General features: G+C 38.4%; 1 protein-coding gene across 1 annotated transcript in view; it reads right to left on the reverse strand.

Moving 5' to 3' along the window:
* Window positions 1–5,514: 5,514 nt before the first annotated feature.
* FAF1 (Fas associated factor 1) overlaps window positions 5,515–23,144 on the reverse strand; it is a 156,097-nt gene continuing 138,467 nt past the window's right edge. Inside the window, exons 18-19 of the mRNA XM_051799726.1 lie at window positions 21,184–21,399; window positions 5,515–7,756 (exon numbers count right to left, since the gene is read on the reverse strand). Coding sequence (XP_051655686.1) covers window positions 7,673–7,756; window positions 21,184–21,399 — 300 coding nt within the window. The 3' untranslated portion in view covers window positions 5,515–7,672. The remainder of the gene's footprint in view (window positions 7,757–21,183; window positions 21,400–23,144) is intronic.

Consider the following 23,144-nt stretch of genomic DNA (forward strand, 5'->3'; position numbering starts at 1 on the left):
CGTCCCATGCATCTGCTTCGCCTTTGCCAAATGAATTGAAGGGAGAGAGAAAAGCGATTTCATTGAGATCACAGATGGGGTGCAGGTTTTTGGAAGAAATTTGAGAAACACCATTGTCCAGAATCAAAACTCTATGTCTTGCCCCACAAAGGGGGCTGCTTTAAGCCCCTCAACTTCTATGGGGCTTGTTTTTTAAACTTTAAGTGTTCCGCACAATAAGCTGCCACCAAAATGTCACAACCACTCTGATTCCAAGTGTGTCTCGCTGCAAAGGGTGCAGAAAAATGAAGGGAGCAAAGGGAAGGAGTGTAATTAAAAACCCTGGAGCTCCCTCCTGCCTGCTGGGGCCCGGCGGCCGGTCCCGGGCGGGAGCGGTGGGGAAGTGCCCCCGCCCGTGGCAGCGGGACGGGCACCCCGAGGTGCGGGGCAGCCCCCCCCGCGCTCCTCCCGCATCTGCCCGGCCCCATCCCGGCTCAGCACATCGGAGCGCTCCCATATTTTGGAGGCTAAATTGTTTCATTATCCGAAAGCAGAAGATTAAGCCTTTTATTTTTATTCGTGGTCATGACAGCCCCAGTCGGATTTGCCGGAGGATTCCCCCCCTCCACTTTTATTGCCCCAGGAGCTCAGGAGCTGAATAATCTTGACGGAATGCGATAGATAAACACAGCCTGTATCGTTCAAGAGACATATCGAAGGCGTTTGCGGAGGGGCGGGAGAGCCGGTTTAACAGCATCATCAAAACGCACACGCACTTCGGGAAAAAAATTCTTGTAATCTTTTTACAGTTCACATGCGGAATTTAACGGGGCCCATATACAAACACAGACCTCTCTTAAGTCAACGATGGATCATCCGCAATCTACCACGGCACTGTCCAGCCCCGTCCCCGTCCAGCTCTGGTGCGACCAGCCCCGTAGGACCGGGTAGCGCTGGGGAGATGCCTGGGCATGTGGATCCTTGTGTTTGGTTGGTTGGCTGTTTGGTTTGGTTTTGTCTTTTTCCCCGGAATGCCCAATTCTTCCTTGGCGCGCCCCTCGCCCCGCACCCGGCGGAGCGGCCCCATCTCCGCCCACGCCCGCGGGGAAGGGCACGGCCGCCGGCCCCACGCTGGCCAAGGACGGGCACCCGCGAGGGATTTCCCCCTCTTTCGATTTCTCTTTAACCAATTCTCACTATTTTTTGGCGGAGCCGAGCCGGGGTGCGGAGCCAGGGCGGCCGCGGAGGGTCCGCATCGAGCGGGGAGACCCGGGGGGGCGGATCCCGCCCGGCGCTCCGGTGCCCCTTGGATTCTGTCCCCGACGGCTTCATCCAGCCCCGGGAAAGGCCGGTCCGGTCCCGGGAGAGCCTCGGGTGGTGCCTTCGCTCCCCTTTCTGCTCCTCCATGCCCACATCTTCAGGGGGAGCCGGCGGCCTGAGGTGCGAAGGCGCGGTGGGATCTGTGTCCAGGCTGAGATTTTTTTTTTTCGGTGTTTTTGTTTGGTTGGTTTGGTTTTGCCACGTTAGACGTTCTGCAACAGCCACACAACGTTTAACTTACCTTCACCTAAACCTTGAAGAAGTGTATTTCAGCAACGGAGTGTTTTCTGTAATTCAGTTCTAAAAAATACCTCCCTCATTTTTTCTTTATTAGATCCACAAAATAATTTATAAAGTTCCTCTCTACCGGTGAGCTTATAATTGTAATTAAAAAAAATTCCTTCTCCATTGCCACCCTTGCCTTCCCTTACACAATCAAAGTCCTAAGTAATCAGAGCAGACAAACGGGCAAATAGACCTACCAAAAGTGAAAAATAATTCTACCTACACATTAGAATAATTTTTAAACTCCTAAAACGGCTGCAACAGAATGAGGGATTTCAAACGACAACAAATTAGGTCTATCTGTAAATTTAGAAAAGGCAAGATCATGAGTAGGATACCATTGTTACAAGATATAAAATACCTGACTGATAGTTACTTATGCTAATGGTGACTGTGACAACAGGCTAAATAAAGCATAGAGGTAAATAAAATGGTAGAAACCACATTTCGAGGTAAATGAAAACATATTCAGTAGTTTACTAAATGATAATAATTAAAAAACAAAACAGAGTAGCATTTACTTTTAAGAAGAAAACTGCATCAAGAGTAAGATAACAAAGAGAAACTAAGTAACAGGTAAAAGAGTAAGATTGTAACCAAAACTATTTGAAGACACTGTCTTAGATCTTTAGAGTACACATATATCTGACTTAAAAAGACTACAGAAGGCCCACAAGAAGTAGCTGGGCCATGTGAGCCAGCACATTAAAGGATGCAATGGAAAGACAGACACAAATTAGGAAAACAGAAAAGCAAATTAGAAAATCTGTGCAAATTTAACTTTCAGAAGACACAAATCCAGAACTAAACAACTGATAGACATCAAGGAACAATTACTAAAGGTGTAAAAGATCATTAAGAAAATCAAAACCAGGAAACCTGCCAGGAGGTAATGGAACTAATGTATTTTCAGGGTGTAAGAGACTCCTTTTCTTAAAACTAGGCAATTGTAGGAAAACTAATCCAGTTGTTTGCAGTGGTATTTACTACACTGGAAACATCTTTTCTTGAGGAAAAAAAAAAAGGGTATTACTCAGAGACTGAGAGCTGGAAGCAGCAAGCAACAGTTTTCATAGTGAGAAAAGATTCCAGCAATGTCCCCAAGGATCTGTTATTCAAGGTACTCATACACCACTGTCTGGAAAAAGAGATCAGTAGTGAGCTGATGATATTAATGAATGATAAAAACTCATGCAAGATGAGTGGATCGGAGGTGAATAGCGATGAACTGTGGAATACTGTCACAACATGGAACTGGAAAAACAGTAAATGAAACCCACTGCTAGTGAATACAACATAACAATCCTGTTAACCAGGAGTTTTATGAGCATAGGAACTAATGAAGCCTCCTTCAACCAGCAGCTGAATGACATTTTAATTGAATTATATTAAGGCTGCAGTGTGACTTCAGTCTTTATTACACATAAAAGAATCCACAGAGAAAAGCCGTGACTAAGGAGCAAATTCTCTGGTATCTAATGAGACATTAAAACGCGTTGAAACTTATTTTCCTGCAGGTAGGGTGCTCAGGCTGCTCTCACAAGTCTGGAGTGACTCATAAGTCAGATCTAGAGTGAGACTTGGCTTCACCCCACCCACTCAAGGGACCTTCATCTAGCTTCCTATTCCTTGAATTCTGGGCTCCTGGCTTTCACAAAACTTGCAGAAATTTCAGACAGCAAAACCTTTATAGCATTTAATTTGCTTGAAATAAAAAAAAATAGATATAAAATGCAAAGGTAGTAACAAGGTATTAAAAATATTTTAAGGACCATGACTAATTTCATCCCACGTGAATCAGCAAAGCTGTCAGGGAGAGTAGCCCAGCCTTCCTCTCTTTCTTATCTTCATTCACTCACCTAGAGCCACTTCAGCCCAAAAACTGCCCCAGGGAAAAAAACGTAATTTTTTAACTAGTTTGCCTGGTCCCAGTGCAAGATGGAGGCAGAGGTGGCTCTGCTGTCAGCAGCACAGATCTGTATCAGATTGAGTATAAAACTGTCTAGACCCTGACACATCTAGTGCTAAATTTGGTATTCCTCCACCTCTGTCATCTGTGGGGAAATGGTTTCAGGTAGACACCAACGGGTCACACTGTGTACAGTGCATAGCAGTTTCTGCTTTCTTTCATGACCCTTTCAGAACAAAAAGTATAATTAAGGCTACTGCAATTGCCTTCTCTTTCATACAAGTAGAATAATAAAATTAAACTTGGCTGTAGAATCAACATTCAGTCTCTCCCCCCAGGTCTTTTGTCCAAAAAAACCAATGAGTGCAATGAACATCCACTGGAAAGGGCTGGATGGCTCATCTCAGGCAAGCACCCAGCTGCCAGTCTGAAGACTGATGCCCCTGCTTGTACCTTCCAATAAGCATAAAGAATTCTGTATTTTGGCAGTCAGACAGCTTTGACAGTGGACAGTACACATTAAAAGCAGTTGCACTACAGTGGTGTTGAAGCAGCCTTCTGAAATGTCCAACACAGGGTCTCGTTTCTCCTCAGGCCCACAAGACTCACAATATTGGGAAAACTGAAGTGTGAAGTAAAATTCAGTGAAAACTCCTCCTCAGGAGGGGGCCACCATCACTATTTCCAAATAAAAATGTACCCTCTGCTTTGTCCAATGTTGGAAGGTTTTGATGCTTACCTGGATTCATGGCCTGAGTGCTGAGAGCCCTCAGGGGTGGGACACACCCAGGACAGAAGAGCTGGAAGCCTTTGCTCCAGGAAGGAATGGCACACAAAAGACATCTCCATCTTTAGCATTTCCTACTGACTGCACCGAGCAGGATCTGGTTCTGCCTGGTAGTGACACTTCCATGTAGAGAGACCTACTTATGCGATTTGTCCTTGCTGTGGACCCCATTTTAAGCCACCAAAATCTTCCTGTGTATTGTTCAGGAGCTTGGACAAGGAAGTGCTTCAGTCCTGTCAGTCTCGGTCATCATGATTTGATTTTTCCCCACATTCAGAAGAGTGAAATCATATTACTTTTTAGCAGAAATATCACTGTAATTGAAAATTTATTTTAAGTTTCTAGTGTCACCCAGTAGGTACAGTTTACGAAAGCCAAAGTCCTTTTCTGCTACATTGAAAAGAAGAGGCAAAACCCCCAAGAGAGCTCTGTCGGAAACTCCCTCAGCACTCCCACTAAACTGAAGAGTGCATATGCAGAGAGCAGAGAGACAGCAATTTTGCTCTGTGTGTTCTCTAATAAATGATTTCAAACATCACTGTCAACAGGCAGAAAGTTTCTCCCAAAGCCAGAGTGTGCCCCACACCTTCAATTCACCCCAGCGCTCTGAAGGCCAGTAAGGAAAGCTGACACGTTGCACAGGATTCCTTTCATTAACAGTAATTCTTTAAGACTTAAAACTAATGCATTAATCACGTTAATGGTAATCCATTAATGTGAGGAACCTGCAGATAAAAAGGCAGAATCAAGGATATGCTCTGTAGTAACAAAGTTAGAGTTTTAGGGTAATACTGAATCATGAAATTAGACTGACTAGAGGATTATCTGTGCCAGCAGAGCGTGTGAAGTGAATACCATGGTTTAGGAGAGCAGAAATGATGGCACAGAATATTAATATTTCTACACAGGGATTGGTTTGCATTGAGGGAAAGGTGACTCGAGATGGCTGCTTCTTGAAATCAGGCCCAAAGTATTTAAGGACCAAAATCATAAACGTTTTATTTAAAGAGCGATACACTTGTTTACTTTGTGGCAGAATGATCCCTGTATACTGATCTCAATACCTTTATATCAGAGGCAGTAATGCCACCACTTTGAACACTTTCAGGTAATCATCACTAGAACATTTTGATAATGACAGTGTATTTTGCAATATGAACAAAATGAGGGAAAAAATAAAAGAGTTTAGAAAAAAAAAAGGCCAACCAACCCTGGGAGTACTGACTTCAACAAGTTCAACAAATATTCAAGCCACATTTAATAACTTTATAAAACTAGTATCAAAGTAAAGAATATATAGTCAAAATACAGAAATAAAGTTGAGTGAGAGAAAACAGCCTGATGAGATCAAACAGAAGTTAAACAGATTAACATAGAAGTTAGCTGAAAGGTCGCCTTGCTTCGTGTAGCAGTATTTCAGCAATTCATCTCCTCAATAGCCAGCTTAGAAGGAAAAAAAAAAAAGATATGCATCACTTTAAAATCCTGCTGTATGTATTACTGTGATTGTTTGTAGAAACAGCATCACCCCAATTTGCAACCCAAGTTAATTTCTTATTTAATAAACGCGGTGGATTTTTTTTTTAAAGAAAACAAAAGTTCAGAATGAAGCGTCTGCATTCAGCTTTCCATCACACATACATTTATCATTCTATTGGCTATGAATTCTTTTATTTGTGAACTGCAAATTATTAGGATTTGCTTACACTTCCAAACCTTTTGTTTGTCATAGATACTTCACTTCTAAAAGTGTCTGGTGTAGCACTCACTAATTACAGAATTATAAAAGGTAGAATAAGGCTTTCCCCGCTCAGAAATTTGCATTTTTGGTAAAGGTAACAATATATCAGCGTCACTAACACCCTAATAATAGGCATACATTTAATTTTATATCACCATCCTTCCAAAGAAAAAAAAAAGAAAAACTAAAAGACGTGTGCAACTGGTTTTTGCTTAGTACAAAATTTTCAAATCAGAACTCATTTAGCTACGATACACACAATGAATGACATACAAACATAGGTGGAAAACAATGTGCCAGGCTTTAAAAGAAAAAGAAATTTCATTAGCAGATGATGAATCTGTATTGTGCACTATCCTGCAAGCCCAGAGATTAAACTAAAAAAGAAGGAGAAAAAAAAAAACAAAAAGAAAAAAATAACTAAACCAGTTTTGATGCAGGTTTGGCATCAACTGCACGTTATGGTCTTAGACTCAGTATGCTCATTCTATAGTTGAGAATTTGAAGTACCAGATTTTTCCACATCAGATAGCAGGTAGCTGGTGCATACATTTCAGACAAGAGAACTAGGATTTCTTTAATTTGAGAAGGGATCAATAATGTATTGTTAAAATGTCCGAAGTGTGCAACAATAAGGCAGATTTCTTATTACACCACACCTTAAAATACCCATTGTTTGATGAACCAAACAAGGTGCTTTAAACCAGCAGAGTAATAGGAGACAAGCAAGTGCCAGAATGAAGGAAAACTGCTAAATTGGGAACTGCCCTTTCTTTCACAATGAGAAATAAAGAACTTTTGTATCTGGTATTTGAAAGGTTTTTAACAGCTGATATTCAATATCAGCTGATTCCTGAACTGTTGGCAAGATACCAGGTTTCTGGTACTGGCCATTTCTTATGTTATTTAAATATTCACATCATGCAATAAGCAGTTTCACACTGCAGTGTAATGGAAAATACTTCCTAAACTGAATTGGAACCGAGACCCAAAGCAGAACCAGTAAATAAATATCTTGCATATATGTCAAACTATATTCTCCAAACAAAACCTTACATCTTATCAAAGAAGTCAGAAAGTACTAACAAAAATTATATGCTTTCTACTATAATACTGTTAAATTTTCATGGCTGAGAATGTCCCATTAATTTTTTTTCTGCCTTTTTAAATTAGTTGACAAAGTAGAAATTCAAACACAGAAATAAAATGCATATATATGAGAGCACTGGCTCAGTGAGATATCAAATATACAGCATTCTAGTGTCAAAAGTACAGGCAGAAATGTCCAAGAATTCTTGGTGAAAAAGGGGCATTTGAGGAGTAAAAATTCTACTTAACAATCACTCACATTTTAACAGTGCATTAATTATAACAAAAGCTGGATGATAAGTGAGCAACAGAATCATAATGTTCAGTGTTCATAGCAGAACTTTATCCTCTGCTCATTTAAATGAGGTTGGAAACATATACTCATGTATGTGAAACTTTAAGTAGCTATGTTTTTTCAATTTTTCAGGATTCTTGCAAGAGGCAAACTTGTGACATGGGATTGAGCTGGATGATAGTACAAGGTGGTGTTGATAGGAGTCTTCCTCTCGACGCTGTGCCTCTGGCTTATCAAAGGATGATTAGTCCTACAATCTTGTTTGATCTATTCTTTTGCCTCTAGGAAAAGGGTTTCTTGAGGATACAGTTTTACCTCCAGTAATGATTTATTTGGATCCAGCTGGGTCACCTGTAAAGACATGAACACAAAGATATGTATAAGTAAACTTTCTTGAATTGTTTATCTTCACAGCACAGATTTTCACTGGGAATGTTTTTGAGTCCCTCCATCAGTGCTTACTGAAGTTTTGAGTATGATTTTCCAGGATGCAGATTAAGAAATACATATGCTATTTTCTACTGTTATTATTATTAGTAGTAGCATTATTTTGTAATAACAATAAACAGAATCCCTGACATCAATTCCAAGAAGATTTGGTTCTCTACCATAAAGGCATGAATCTGTTTTTGTCAAAGTAAAGAACTTTTCCAGGGATTACTAGAACACATGAGTTAAAATGAAAAATGCAATTGTAGCCCTAGATAAGTATCCTAAAATTTCAATCAAACTGATGGTGCAACCAGTGGGGCCAATCCAACAAGATCCCATCATTGAAAGGGGAAACTCATTCTCCCTTTATTTTCCTACTCCCCTTCTTGCTCCAAGTCACGTGGTGAACTTGATGCTTATCAGCTACCTTTAGGACCCCAGGCTGTGAGAAATCTGTTCACTTTTAGTTATTTTTCTGTCACACCAGCGAGTCTAACTGGTGAACGCACAAGTCCAGCCAGCACGAAATCCAGTGTGAGGTGAGCAGCAAAAACATCAAGCAACAAGAAGAAGGAAAGCAGGGCCCTCCTCTCTTCACTGGGAGTGAGATGCTAAATCAGGTCACTGCATGGTGAGGCTGCATCTCAACCCAGCTACTGCTGTGATACTTACTACGTGTGTGTGTGTATATGTGTATATATCTATATATAAGCATTAAAAGTACTGTGTGTCTGTACATCTTTATACAGACTCTTAGGTGTGCACAGTTGTATTATAGGATTGTTTTCCAGAATCCTGACTCCTCATCGGATTTGTAAAGGTATTTAGGTAATCACTAGTGCAGGTGGGCATACAGGAGAATTCCACTGAGAGTTAGATGCCATGCCATTTGGAAAATAACGATACGGGCACTACCTGCACCATTAGTGCCACAATTCTTCAGCATTTGGATCCTAGCACCAAACCCTGAAAGCTGCTCAACATCCTGACTATCCCATTACTGACTTTCACTTAAGGCATGTAAGTAATTCTCAGTTCAGAGTCATCAAGAAACTTTCGTGTTCAGAATTCTACTTATAAGCCAGATTGCTGCCTATAGGATAAGTCTTTCTATGGAAATAGAATTTAATTTTAAATATTACATAATTACATATATACTTATACAGACAAATTAATGACAAGGGTCTTGTTGTCCTTCAGACATTCAAGTTTACATGCCAATGCTGTGACACCCTTCAGAAGACTACTGCAAAGCTTCGTGTAGAAAGATGAGCATTATTTCTTTTAATCTTACCATTTTCTGATATTTCCCTTCCATCTTTAAACTTATTTTCTGTGGTAATTCTGTTTTAGTTTATTCTGCTGTCTGAGCACACACCAGTTATGCTTGTGAATAATAGATTATCAGTCTATAAGTATAAATGCAAATGCATGCCAATAAACTTTTTTCCACAGTTAAATTTGTTTCATCTACGACCACAGCATGCCACTGCTTTCTAAAAATGTTTTTTGAAAACATTAGGGGTCAAACAAACTGAATACCATGAATTAATAAGAAATGTTAATGTAATTTTTCTTAAAAGCATAACTTACTAATCCTGTTATCAATTAACAAAACTAGCATTGCTTCTCTTTCTCTCCCCCGAAGTAAAATAAGCAAACTTAAAATATATTTGCATTTCTATTGTCTTATTGAATAATTAGAGAAAATTTATTATTTAAACAAACATTCAAAGCTTATCACTCCCTAAGTCCACTGAAATAAGTGTAATTTCACCTGACTGCAGCAGAATTTTTTAAAAAATGACAGAATTAAAAAAGCCAAACCAACCCCAAAAACCAAATAGATGCATTATTTTCATTCCCAGAGCAGGAACGTATTTTCTTAAACTTTATGTACCAGGGTGAGCTATTGCTAAATGTCTAGAGAGAAAAATAATTTATAAAAACCAGACTCAATTTTAGATTCCTATTATCTACAGTCTAATTATGCATTCCTGCACAGATGCTGCTTAAATTATTGAAAGGTTATTATCTTCGAAAGCAAACCCGTTACGTAAAAAACAGCCAAAGTAGTGCATTTAAGTTTGTGATTACAGGAGTATGCTAATTAAGTATCTTGTTGCATTTTTTAATGTTTTGGTATTCTGCTACAGTCCTTTATTGCACATAAGCACAGAGAGAGAAGTAAAGAGGGGTCTGTGCAATTCACGGTATGTGAGGTATCGGGCACCTGAGAGAAGCAATTTTCCTTCTTTTCAGTTCAAGCCTGTATTAAATCAGACCTCTCTATTTTCAAATCCTGCAGCCGTTTGGGGTTTTCCCTTTTTTTTTTGTAGTTTGTTTTTTTTTGTTTTGGTTTTTGCTGTTGTTTGGTTTTTTTGTGGGTTTGCTGTTGTTGGTTTTTTTTTCCTTCCAAAAAAACACCAGGAAAGACATAACGAGTCTCCTCTACTTTTGGAAAAAAATAAAATCTGAAAAGCAAGCCCAGGCACTGAACACAATCTTCCAGACTGTAACCATGTGGAAACCTGTTATTCACTTGAGTGTAATTCAAGATACATGTCCTAGTTTAAGGTTTGCAAAACTTCAAGTGCTTTAAATAATAACAGTGCATGATGTATGTCCCTTCCTCGATGTCTCCACACTTAGAAGGTTTGCTAGAAGCCTTGTGGAGTACCTGCAGCACAAGGACTGTGCAGTTTTTACTCATAATTTCAGTGTGCTGCTTAATTCACTGAGGGACAGCAGAGTTTGCAAATGTTTACACCATTACCCAATTAACTAACAATATGGCTCCTACATCTGTCAACAAACAAAGCTGTTGTTGCTTTGTTTTAGCTCCTTGGCATTTTCTGTTCATATGGGTCGCCATTGTACTTAATTATCACACCACAACCCTTCTGCAGCTTCTACTTTGTTATTTGTGGCTTGTAAATATGTTGTTTACCATGAAGAATAGAAGCCTTATTAGTGAACACACCTCCTAACAAAAGAAATGGTTTCTCCTGTAAATATATGAAATATAAGACCTAAGATGCCTTTTAACTTACAGTATTTTAAAACAGAATTAGAAACCAAAGAATGACCCTATAACAAAGGACCTTGGAAGAGCTGTAGCCCACAAAGGTGTGTTAAACGTAGTGTTCTGCTGAATTTTGTGCACTTAAACTTATGTATATTATTTCATACTGCAAAGTACAAAATACCATCAAATTTATATCTGTGTACCTTGTTTAATTGACAACAGGATAAATTCTGGAGCCCACTTCAGTGCTGGCACCCCTCTGCTCTGGTGCCATTGCATGATGCTCTTTCCAAAACAGCCCTGCACATTATATAAGTTACACTGTCCCAAACCCCTACACCTTTATTATTTAAAGATTTCTTCTATGTTGTTAGCAACTACGCAGGAAATCATTTAAGCATGTGTTTATAAACTGAATCTGATTTGATCCTATCAAACTCAAAGAGATTCATCTATGTGGTGAAATCAACACGTTCTTGATTAAGGTTGCAAAATTCACCAAGTTAAGCATTCAGCATTTTTTAAAGGCCTCAACAAATGCTAAAAGCACAGTATTTATCTGTATCTCCAAGTCCTACAATAACTGACTTTCTACCAGTTGTATGCACACAGGGCTGGCAATACCAGCTCATGAGTTGAATGTATTTTTTAAATATCTTTTGTGGGTTTCCTAAGGTAAATAGTTTATATTATAATGAAATGTAAACTAAGATCCCTCAAAAAGAGACTGTAAGCCATTCCAAGCTTATTTAATGTGTAGGGTGCAGAGGAGGGACACAATATTCAGAAGCTAAGAGAGTGTAACACAAGTGACAGCAAAATTACTGATAATCAAGCTCCCAGAATTCTGTACAATAACATGCAGGAGCACTTGGGGCTGTCCCAAGGCCAATGCAGATACTGCCCCAGGAGATTTTCCCTTTAGGCAAATGACTTTCTGTGCAAACTTTAACACTCCCCTCCCTTCAGGGAAGACTCCTTCCAGCAACATGACCAGAGGTGCTAACAGGGCCTTACTTCTGTCAGCATTAGATCTTGCCACTGAGCTGTGAAAGGTTTCATTTTCACCAAAATAGGTTTAGGTTGGTAAAACAACACTTTTCTTCCAACTGTGGATACAGTTTTACAGGCCCTTATAAGGGCTCTGGTGTACTGGAGCTGTGGCTTCCAGCTTTGTTATATAGCCAATGTCAGTTTGGTGCACAGGGAAGTTATTATTTAATAAGTATTTGTTTCAATGAATTCTGTGGTAATTATTTCAACTAAGCACTAGCTAGTTGAAGTATTTCTGTGGCACTTTGAAGTTCAAATGATTTATGACTGCACAAACGTGGAAGGTAGCACATATATATATATATATATATATAATACCCACTTCTGTAAGAATGTAGTAGCTACTTACACTTTATTCTGAATAAATTCATTGGCTTTTAAAATAAACCAATAATAAAAATGCATACTAATTTAAACAACATTTTAATACATTTTTATAGCAAAGTCTTTTTCCTTCTAGAATAATTTCTGTATTATTTCTGTCTTCACCTTTGCTGAGCAATCTGTTCTATTACACATTCACATCCTGAGCAGCTGTACTTTCATCATTTCGAAGGTGTGGTTCCTTACCCTCCCTAACTCTGTAGGGAAAAGATAAATACAAAAAAATGGCTTAATGCCCAGGAAGGTAATTTAAAAATAAAGAATCGAATACACAATTATTATGACACTTACACAAGCAGTAAATATCACACCCTTCACCTTTCTCTCCACCCTAGGACAAGGATCTGATTCCCAAGTAGCACAGCCTCTATACCACTTACACACGCATGAATACATTTAATGAATCTAACGGACAAAGAGTTCTTTTACTCTCTTTCCTAATCCTCCTAAAGTATAAATGCAATAGAAATTACTTAAAGGCACACCTGGTAAAGTACCAGATCTGTTTAAAAAACTATATTTTCAGAGTGACACACAAACAAATACAGTGAATCCTTTCTACCTATTGAAATATCTCTGGGTTACACAGATAATACGCTCAACTTGAGCAACACACAAAGTGGGGTTACTTTATAGAAATATATGCAATTAGATCAGGCTTAGTTGAATAAACTTGCAGATAATTTACATCTGAATTGAAGAAAGCCGTCAAAAACAAGGAAAAATATGTCATAGTAAAAGACTTGTAGTCTCGTTCCAAACACAAAGCTTTAATCCAGATACATCACACTCTTACTGTCTCACTTCTTTGAAGAGATTTTCCCAAAACATATTTTAGATTAAGCATGTTTAAAAATCCATTTACTTAGCAAAGTAACAGCTGTTGATAAAACAGAAAATTGTGATGCTGTATCCTCTACTTTGAGCTTCCTACTCTTCCTTTGGAAAGCTGTGCAGTGCTCTGAGATACACAAGATCCAACCAACCTTTACAAAGGGTAAATTTTCACTGCCTTAACATAATTCATATAAAAAAAAGAATTTGCTGCATAGATTTTAACAACTGAAGGCTTATTAACCTCTCTTGCATTACCTGACTTTTTTAACAGTAAATTAAGACAGTAATTGTGTTCTCTTCTGTTTTCTAAAACACTAAACATAATGACAGGGCAGTGTAAATAACAAGGATAAGCCCAAACTCAGTGTTACTATATTTGTATAGTGGCAGTGGAACTATCTGGTGAATTTTAGAAGTCCAACATTATGAATTCAGGATTCTGCATGAAAATTCAGGTTTTTAATTGGGAAAAACCCCATAGTATTTGTAAACCAAAGCTTAAAACCCCCAACCAACACTAATCGTTCCTGTGTCAAAACTAAATCAAGTCCCAATGTAAATGATGTTTTAAAAAAATACCATTTTTAACCCAAATCCTATGGCTTTTTAACACTGGGTAATAAAAGAAATATATAGCTGTAGTTTATTTACTGTTCAATAAAAGACCCTAGGAAGTGCTGTGTACAGTGGCTCCACCTGGGTAGCTCTGAGGTAGTTCTGTGCTTCCTTTTAGCTCAAGATCAGAAATTTTGTTTAGGGATCAATTCTCCCCCAAAATATGGCCAAAATATATCCAGTTACTAACAGCACTAAATACTTGTTTTATGTTTATTGCCAAGAACTAATCTCACTGAAAAAATCACTACCAAAAGACTGCATCTCCCTGTAGCCTTTCAAACAGCTCATTTTCAATGACAAAATAACCAACAGGCTTTTGGATTTTGGCAGAAGTGAAAACACAGAAGTGTTTCAATTAATTAAAGTCTCTTCGAATAATGTGACTTTTGTTAATGTGGTATTGATGACATTAAAGCATGACACAAGTTGCCTTGAGACCAAGAACACGGAATCAGTCAGAGGAGTCATCTGCAGGTACAGACCAGGAGAACGCTGGTCTTCATAGTGCCAACAACTCCAAGACTGGAGGACTTCAGACTTTGAGGGAAGAGGAAGGTGCTGTAAAAGATCTCCTCAGATTTTCTACTTTCCTCCCTTCATTCTTTCTGGTTTGACATCTTTGATCAGTTTAGGAATTCTTTGGGTGGTTTCTTGGAAAAAGAGAAGCTAACAAAATACCCTGGACTGGGTCTTTTCCTGACAAAGGACCTGCAGGTAGAAGAGCTCCATCACCTGCTCCTGCAAGTTATCTACCTTCATTTTTCTTGCTGAGCAGAGAAAAGGTTTAAGTACTGGGGTTTACAGAGGAGAGCATTTGTATCTTAAGCATCCTTTCTTCTGTGCCAGGGAGCAAACCACTTCTTTATACTTGTGGGCACTGCTGCCTGTCTGCTGACTGAATTAACAATTATCCAAGTATTTAATTATTTTAAAACATACTAGTTACAGAAAAAAAAGATCACATCCCCAGAAATACTATAGCTTTCACTGTGAAGATTGATGAAGAGCTGAAAGGAAGCAAACAGCCTCAGTTCTCCGGAAGTCTCAAAACACATAAATACATTTAGTGCTCCAAATGAACTGTAAGAACTTTGCTTTGCATACATCCCAAAGGGGAATGGATGGGAACACAGGAGAATGACCCAGGATTGGATTCATGTGCACTTAATTATAATCGCATGAAAAAACAATCCAAAAGGATTTTTATCACAAGTTCAAAGCATTAAGATGTTAAGATACCACAATCATATCTACAGTATAACATTGTGATTGGTAGATAGGTAAAATGGAATAAAGAGAGTGCCTAGGACTGCTTTGGTGATTTAGTCTGATGCATTACTTATGCAATTACCAAAACAGCAGGAGATCATTAAATTTTCTGGTAACCAGACACAGCATTCTTAGTATCATACTATTACAAAGGCTCTTTATAGGTATTTTATCATTACATTTTCTTCCTACAAGGGTCAAAAAAAGTCCACAAAATAGACATTAAGCGTGAATTCTGGGGAAAAAGTACAAAATATCTTAGGCCCAGTTGATGCTGCACAATGTCATATGCAAGAGCAAAGCTCTGCAGCTTAACTAAGGCATCTTCCTGCGAACAATAACGCGCCTCCCCCGAAATAAATGTTTTGTAAAATGGGGCAGTGCTGAATAAAAGAACACTTTGGGTGCGAGGGATGTGCATGGAAGGGATGTTGGGTGGAATATATTAATCACATGGTTGGCATTAGTCACCGGGTAACTAATGAGGAGGATTCAACGGAGAGTTCGTGGACTGTATTCAGTGCTGTGGTGAATGCCTGCTTACTCCAGTGAGCCTTCAGTAAAACAGCTCCTCTGAAATGCACACCTATTTCCCGGAATTGGTTAAACATTCCCTGTATTCAAACAGAGCTGCTGTAAGAGAACTGAAACTATACTGATCTACAGAATGCAATTCTATTTCTTTTTTAGAATAAACTCACATCTATGAGATGAGATGAGATCTCCTTTCAGTGACTTGATACGTGAAGGGCTTTAATCTTTCTCTCTGGATATCACAGTTACTTAGGTAAAGACAGTGGGTCTGAAAAGACACATCAAGTCTGTCTTTCGTGGAAGAAAACATCGTGAAAAATCTTTCTGTAATACTTACAGAATTTCTGACTACCTATATGGAAATTACATTTCCACAAAAGTAAACATGGCATTTCAAGAAGCAAAATATGCTCAATATTCCCTAAAGTGATGCTATTGACTTCAATAGGGCAAGAATATCACTACTCTGTTTTTGTAGGTGCTGAAAAAAGACTGTGATACTATTCTTTGTGAGCAATAAACTTGTTAAAAGCAAGAAAACCTGGGATTTACAAATGCTTCAGCATTCTGGCTGCAATGATATGTCAATCCATTTCTCTTGCACTCAAGGTTAATCAGTCCAATCATTTTACTGTTACAAGTCATCAGGAAGAACAGTCAGAAATAATGCTTCAAAAAGAGGCATGGGAATATGCCAGTCTGGTATGGCCAATTTGCTTAGGCAACTTCTCAGTGTCTTAACTAAACTAAACTTCAATGCTTGAATAAATAAAATAACACCATATCTTGAAAAGAGAGGAAAGACAAGGGCAGGTAGTATTGACTTAAGGACAGTTGTGAATGACGAGGAGGGACATCTACCTTTGTAGGTGGCTGTGGCCTAGTGTAAACTAGATCAGAGTAAACACATGACACCATCAAATCTATACTGACCTGAAAAATTTTAATTATGCGAATTAAAAGAGATCTCTACTACTTTATGTAGTAGGAAAGATAAATATCAGTAATTTAAATGGCTGGAAAAACTCCATGAATCACATGGAACTCTCAAAATGCTTTGAACATATCAGAAAAATATTTCATTCACCTGAAATCCTCCTCGCACATAAGACAGATATTCAAGCTACTTCCTTGATTTACATGACATTACTAAAAGTGCTATTTGGTATAACCATGACACTACATGAATCCTTCCTCACAATAACATCTTTCTCCCATTTTTCTATCAAGATGATGATTAGGGGGAAGAATGTTAAGAGTCAAAGATGGTCCTGGACATATAACTTTCATGAACTATTTAGAGACTTTAAACATGACTTAATGAGTTTAAAAGAAGGTTATTTGAACGAAATAGTTTGCACTGGGTGAAATGCAGAATAATCCTTACAAAGAACAGCTGCCAGAACTGATACACAAAATTATCAAAGTACCTTGCATAGCAATATAGGGATCATCCTCTAACATTACCTTACACAACTACCTACCTCTGAGAACATCAGAGGACAATTCCCTGCTCAGAGGGCTCTGTGTGCCAAGTGCTGACAAACTTCTATCCTGTGACATGATTTTCACCACTGTGAGCACCAAAGAGAAATTTCTCCTGCCAGAGCACAGGAAAAAATGATCCCATTTGAGTTTGGAGGAATACCTTACTGTATACTCCCATATAATATTAAGAATTTTCTGGCCCTAAATTTACTGAAATCCCAATCGTACCTAATTTAAATTGACGTGCAATTTGAGTCAAATTTATTTCCTGCCCTTTCAAGGGAGACAGATTTATTGTTTCTGTTTATTTAAACTGCTGTTGAAATTGGTTAATTAAAAGGATTTAAAAAATCTTAATACTCTAAACAGAGCAAACTGGTTCTGAATTATTAAGCAACATTTTAGATGCATTTAAATAACCTTAAGTGACTTAACTGCCACCTGATCCTAAGCTGTGGCTCAGAAAAATAAAATGTGAAATACTGTAGAAGTCTTGGCTTACCCAGGCTTCCAGATACAGTAAATAAAGAGCTTAAGTCTCTAATACCATGTCTGCAGAAGGCATACTTTCAAATACATAACTAATGCTCCACCTTAAGGAGAAATGAGCAGAAGAAATTATAATTCATAAGAAATTAATAAATTCAGACATTCAAAAATAGCTTTTAAAAGGAGAAAGCACTCCAGGACCTTCCTTTCTGAGTGTTACCATAAAATATTCAATATTAATCCTAGTAAGGTAGCTGAAGCCGGTTTGGGTAAATTTCTGCACTTTCCTCTTACAGTTTCAGCTAGACCTGGTGCACTTCAGTTTCTTGTCTAAGTGAAATGCCCACTCCATAAGTTTTTAAAGGTTTTAGGAAGACTTCTGCAGATCACCACTGCAGTAAGTGAGAACTGATCATTTGGAAGCCTCCAGGGCACTGGGAGAAGGTGGATCTTGCAGCTGGCAGATCAAGAGGACTACCAAAAATAGGTTGGGAGGCCTTTTAAGAGAAAGGGACTTAGAAGAAATACTGAACTAGAAGGCCGACTGAGCACATTAATATGCCTGGGGTAAGCTCTTTTTGTTATAGTTAAATGGATTTCTGGAAGAAAGGGAACTATAATTCTGGAATCAGTGCACACATTTAACAGTGCACACATCTGCTTCCATAAAGCCTTTGCAGGTGTATTTAAGAATAATGCAGAGAACATACAATACAGCTCTGCACTCTGAAAGATGTGCTTGTCAAATGTTTTCTGAGTTAGAGGTACAAGTTACCTGCTGACCCAGGTTCACTCATGGCACACTCTGTTGGTAAGACATGTAGTGCTGCCATGGTTGAGGTACTGAGAGAGAAGGTGGTTAATAACTAACTTCAGTGCCAGTGGAAAGAACAATGCAATCAAACACCCAATAACAAGTCACTGCATGTGCTTAACTGCTTTGGAATGTCACTGCTGCTTTAAAATCTACAAGTAGTGTCTGGAAAAGGTTAATCTGTGTATTTACTCATGTGTAGAAGTTTGTATTTACAGTAGGGTTATGATACCAACTTTAAGTTAGCTAAGGATATCTGTGTAAGCAACTGGAACACAGGACTAAGAACTAATGAATTTTTATTTACCAAAGAAGTAAAAATACTTCAACAAGACTGTATCAGGACTGATGGCTTTGAAAAGCAGGTAAAAATGCCCTAACAAGTTTATTACAAGAAAATGCTGATTTGGTTGAAGATAATACCCTTGTTTTGATAAGACGGAAACACTTTTGGAGGTGTGTATGTTATTGTAAAACAGATTAGGAGAGGAAAAAAAAATAAATCCTAACTTTAGAAGACATGTTTTCATCTTACGGCAGCAAAACTCCAGTAAAGTAATTCTGATACTTGCAAACGCATTTTTAAAAAAATGTTATGTATAGTTCAAATACAAACAGACATTTTAAATGCTATTGTTTTCTGGAGCACAAGCATCCCAAGTACTCTGTTCTTGTTGCACAGATTCCAACTGATGGTTTTGCTACATATCATATACTAGAAGGGTCTTGACAACTTACAGTGTATTTTTAAAAAAATATATACCATGAAGCCTAAGGCAATGAATATACACTTTTACTGTACTTCCAAGGCATTTATCAATCACTTATTTTTATTATTCTGTCCATAGAGTTGTACACTTCCAACTCTCCAGACCTGGGGAATATGACAGATGTCATTTATAGTTCTCAGTGGTTAGCGAACCCCTGGGGAATATTTTTTGTCTGTTGTAGCTCCAGTGGTCACAACGGCAACCGGATTCATACATGGCCGCCGAGTCAATCGGCATGAATCATTTATGTGACTCTTCATACAAGGCATTATTAGGTTGGAATCATAGAAAAATGATGGAAGGGTCTTTGCTTCCCATGCAACAGACCAACAGCTCTCTATCCTGCCATTAAATTCTCCTTTCTTTGCCTCAGCATTTTCTCCCTGCCAGTTTCACAAAGCCACTGACGACACAAGCCTGTTCTAATTTAGTGGTATTTTTTCTTTTCTACTCCTTTTTCAATTGGTTCTTATGTGATTCATCTGATTTTTGAGTTTGTTACACAGCACTAGAATGAATAATGATAATGATGTGACTAAGTACAGAAACAGTCAGTGTAAGGAGAAAAACAAATGTAAAAAGTTAGAGTAATATACCTGTAGGGTTTTTATATTAGATATGTACTACAATAGAAACAAGTCACAGGTAGGGAGAAATGACTTGGAGAATATTTAAATCCGTTGTTTAGATTGTAAAACAGTGTTTTTCTTCTGTCAAATAAATTGAATGAACAGTAATCCTGAAAACATAGATGACTTCTAGTCTTTGGTTCCACTGGAAATGATACTACATGCTTAAGGAGTAAAGTTAATTAGCGATTAATGAGATTCCTTAAATGCTGCTTTTCAGTCTAAGTGATTAGGATTCTCAATATAGGACAAGGTGGAAGAAGAGCTGCAAGCACTGTAGTTCTGTTCAGAGTTATGCCCAAAACTGGTCAGAAATCACATCCACTCTCAAGGTTGTATGCTTGCTAAGGACGTTGGTTTCTTCCCCTTTGGAGTACTTAGAAACAAGATGATAAAGCAAGAGGTATCTTTTACAAACTACTGCAAACATGTTAATCAGTGCCTTATTCCTACTGAACTTCCTCCAGGTGGTGGGAAACAAAATGGAAAAGCAACCCAAGTTACTGAACTCCTTTGGTGAAAAGTGGCTTAACCAGTCACCTGGAGATTCCTCCAGGAAATAAAACCCCAGCTGGTCCAGAGCTGCCTCCACTCATTTGCAGTGCTGAGGCACTGTGGCCAAAAAGCTGCTGAACTTCAACCATCTCTTCTGCAGTACCTGTTCCCTTCAGCTTTTATGCAGGGCCCCAGGTAATTGCTGCACAGTTGGAACTACTGATTTTTTATCTTTGCTGTAACAATGGCTAAAAAAGACATGAAAGCTGATTTGTAATAGAGCAGAAAACAGAGGTATATTTTCAAAGAAACCTGGTTGCCAGAACAAAAATATCTGTTGATTTATCAACAGAATTTAACTGGCTTTTGTAAGCAGTGAGCAGTGTTGATTCTGAAAATCAAGCACAGCAGGTACATCATTAGAATTGCAAGTTAGGAGATATAAATGATTATCCATTGGCATTATGTAGCAGGTGGATGAAAAATTTATTAGAATGTACTGATTAGTTCATAACTGGACACTATCTGACTCTGAGTTTTGTTCATAACATTAAATTGCACCAAAATGGCAAAACCAGAAAGATCAGAAGTACCAGCCCACAGACCTAAACAGTATGCTACTATTCATGGAGCTTCCTTCAAACAGGATGTGAGTGATGCTGCCTCAGCATATTCAAGGAGTTTTCATTGAATATGGTCCCCAACTTGTTTCAGAAATGGAGGACTGTTTACCATGTCACTGGAGGTAGGTTTTGCAACACAACTGTGTATGTAACATCTGATAGCACAGGTCGGTCAGCACCTGGACTGCTCACAGCTTGGCAGCCCTCTCACAGACTCAGGTATGTCTTTTACCTTCTGTGCTATAACACACTGGTCATCTAACACACCGGACTAAGAAGCAGTGGTATTTATTCCTGAAAGGTATATTTACTCACATCTCTCCTCGGAAAGGTGCCCAGCAGCTTGTACTCCTCCCAAGGATATCCCTTGGAAGCTACGAAATCAAAGACAACCTGCAGCTTGCTGCTGGCCAGGAAACGTCGCTCAAAGAATTCTCCGCTGGGCGTCCGGATACGCAGTTTGCTGACAGACTCTGTGCTCTCCTCCTTTGGTTCAGGAGGCAAAGACTGCTCAAGAGACAGCCTGATAGCCTGAGGAAGGAAAAATAACTATTTAGGTTGCAATGTCAGCAACGGAAGAAAAGGACAGGAAGCTTTTCCTTTTATTTCTTCTGGAACTTCAAGACATTGTCGCAGTGCTCCAGAGCCATAGCTGTGCTTTTTATCTCAATGACAAAATAATTTTTATTCATTCCTTAATAACAGCCCACCAGACAACTAATTAAAATAAATCCTTCTTTATAACACATATTATTAGGTCTACAGTTAATGCATGATGGGATACGTAATTTAATCATTCAGCAGAAAGTCCTGGGAAAAAATTGGATGAGAAAATAATTGTCAAGTGGCCAATTGCTTCCTTAAAGGGTATAAATTAAAAGGCAGTAAAAGTATTTCTTTAAATGCACTTGTCAAATTGCCTTCCTTTTGCAGAGAGTAATTGACCATTTGCAGTAGACCGGACCCTTAATGGCAGTTCAGAGTGAAAAGAAATATATGCAAGAAATTTAGTATAAATAAACTAAAACACTGTTAAAAGACACAATTTAAAATACCGTGAAGGTACATCAGATACACAGAGTACGTATAAAAATAGGAATGGTCAAAGAAGAAAACTGGGAGAAGAGAAATGGGAGCTTAAAGATTTAAAGTAAGTTATTGTTATTAAGATGGTTCCAAGCACAGGCATGCACATTTTATGCAGCAATTTGCATGAAATCAGCCTCAAAATTGCAGTAACTTTACATGTCTGAAAATGTGTATGATACTGCATGTACTGCTGATGTCAAGATTTTAAGAGTAGGACCAATGTCTGTATTCTCTGTCCTCTGCCTCTGGGAGCTGCTACAGCACTAATATTTTGATTAGATTTCCTTTTCTTGAAAAAGAAATGCCTAATATTAGACTGTTGAACACGGTAGGCTTGATTTTCAAAGGTACTGAGTGTTGTCAGTACTCATGGGCAGGCATTGACATCTGTTAAAAATCTGATCCTACTTAGAAGCAGCTGTTACAGTATCACCTCTATTAAGGCAGCACTTAATGAGAAGGTAAAGGAATGCAAAAAACAGCACAATCACACTGCCTCCCCCAAAATGGCCCTAAAAGACAAATTTTCAAACTAAAAAGGCAGTCAGGCAGGGATTTCTCCAGATTTTCAAGAAACTTTCAAGATACACAGTTGCTATTAGTGCCTTTGAAAGCCTCCCCAAGGTCATTTAGTAACAGACACTGATGGAGGGTGATTATGTTGCAGAGAAAGGACTGGGCAAAAGCAAGATTATAATGGCTTTTAAATAGTCTATTTCTTACACACGTACCTCTGAGCAAATTATATCTCAGTATAAATATTTATACATAGAACTTGAGTTCATTTTTGCTCATCTACTATGAGATTATATTTTAAATAGATTCTATTTTAATTTTCTCTCTCACCATTCTCAACCACCTGCTTACTATCTTGCTGTTTTGACATTTCCCCACACAGTATAACAACAGATGCTACATTATTTACTGAACCCAATCAATTATATTATAGAAAAATAAACAACAGTAGCTCATTAGAGCTCTTTTCTTTGTGCAAAGAGTGCGTCGCTCCCCAAAGTAACCAGTCTCCAAGGCTTCAACATAAAATGGCAATTTACAATGGATATTCTGTACCAGCAAACCAAGTCAGAAAACAATGATGTGATGGATCACATTAAAAACTCTTGGACCTGAACAAGCAATTTCAGTTTGTTGATAAAAAGATGTTCAGTATGTGAAGAGCTCAACAG

This window comes from Manacus candei, unplaced genomic scaffold (assembly GCF_025592945.1).
Source record: "Manacus candei isolate 608988 ecotype Guabito, Panama unplaced genomic scaffold, ASM2559294v1 h1tg000005l, whole genome shotgun sequence".
In the NCBI taxonomy this organism is placed as follows: domain Eukaryota; kingdom Metazoa; phylum Chordata; class Aves; order Passeriformes; family Pipridae; genus Manacus; species Manacus candei.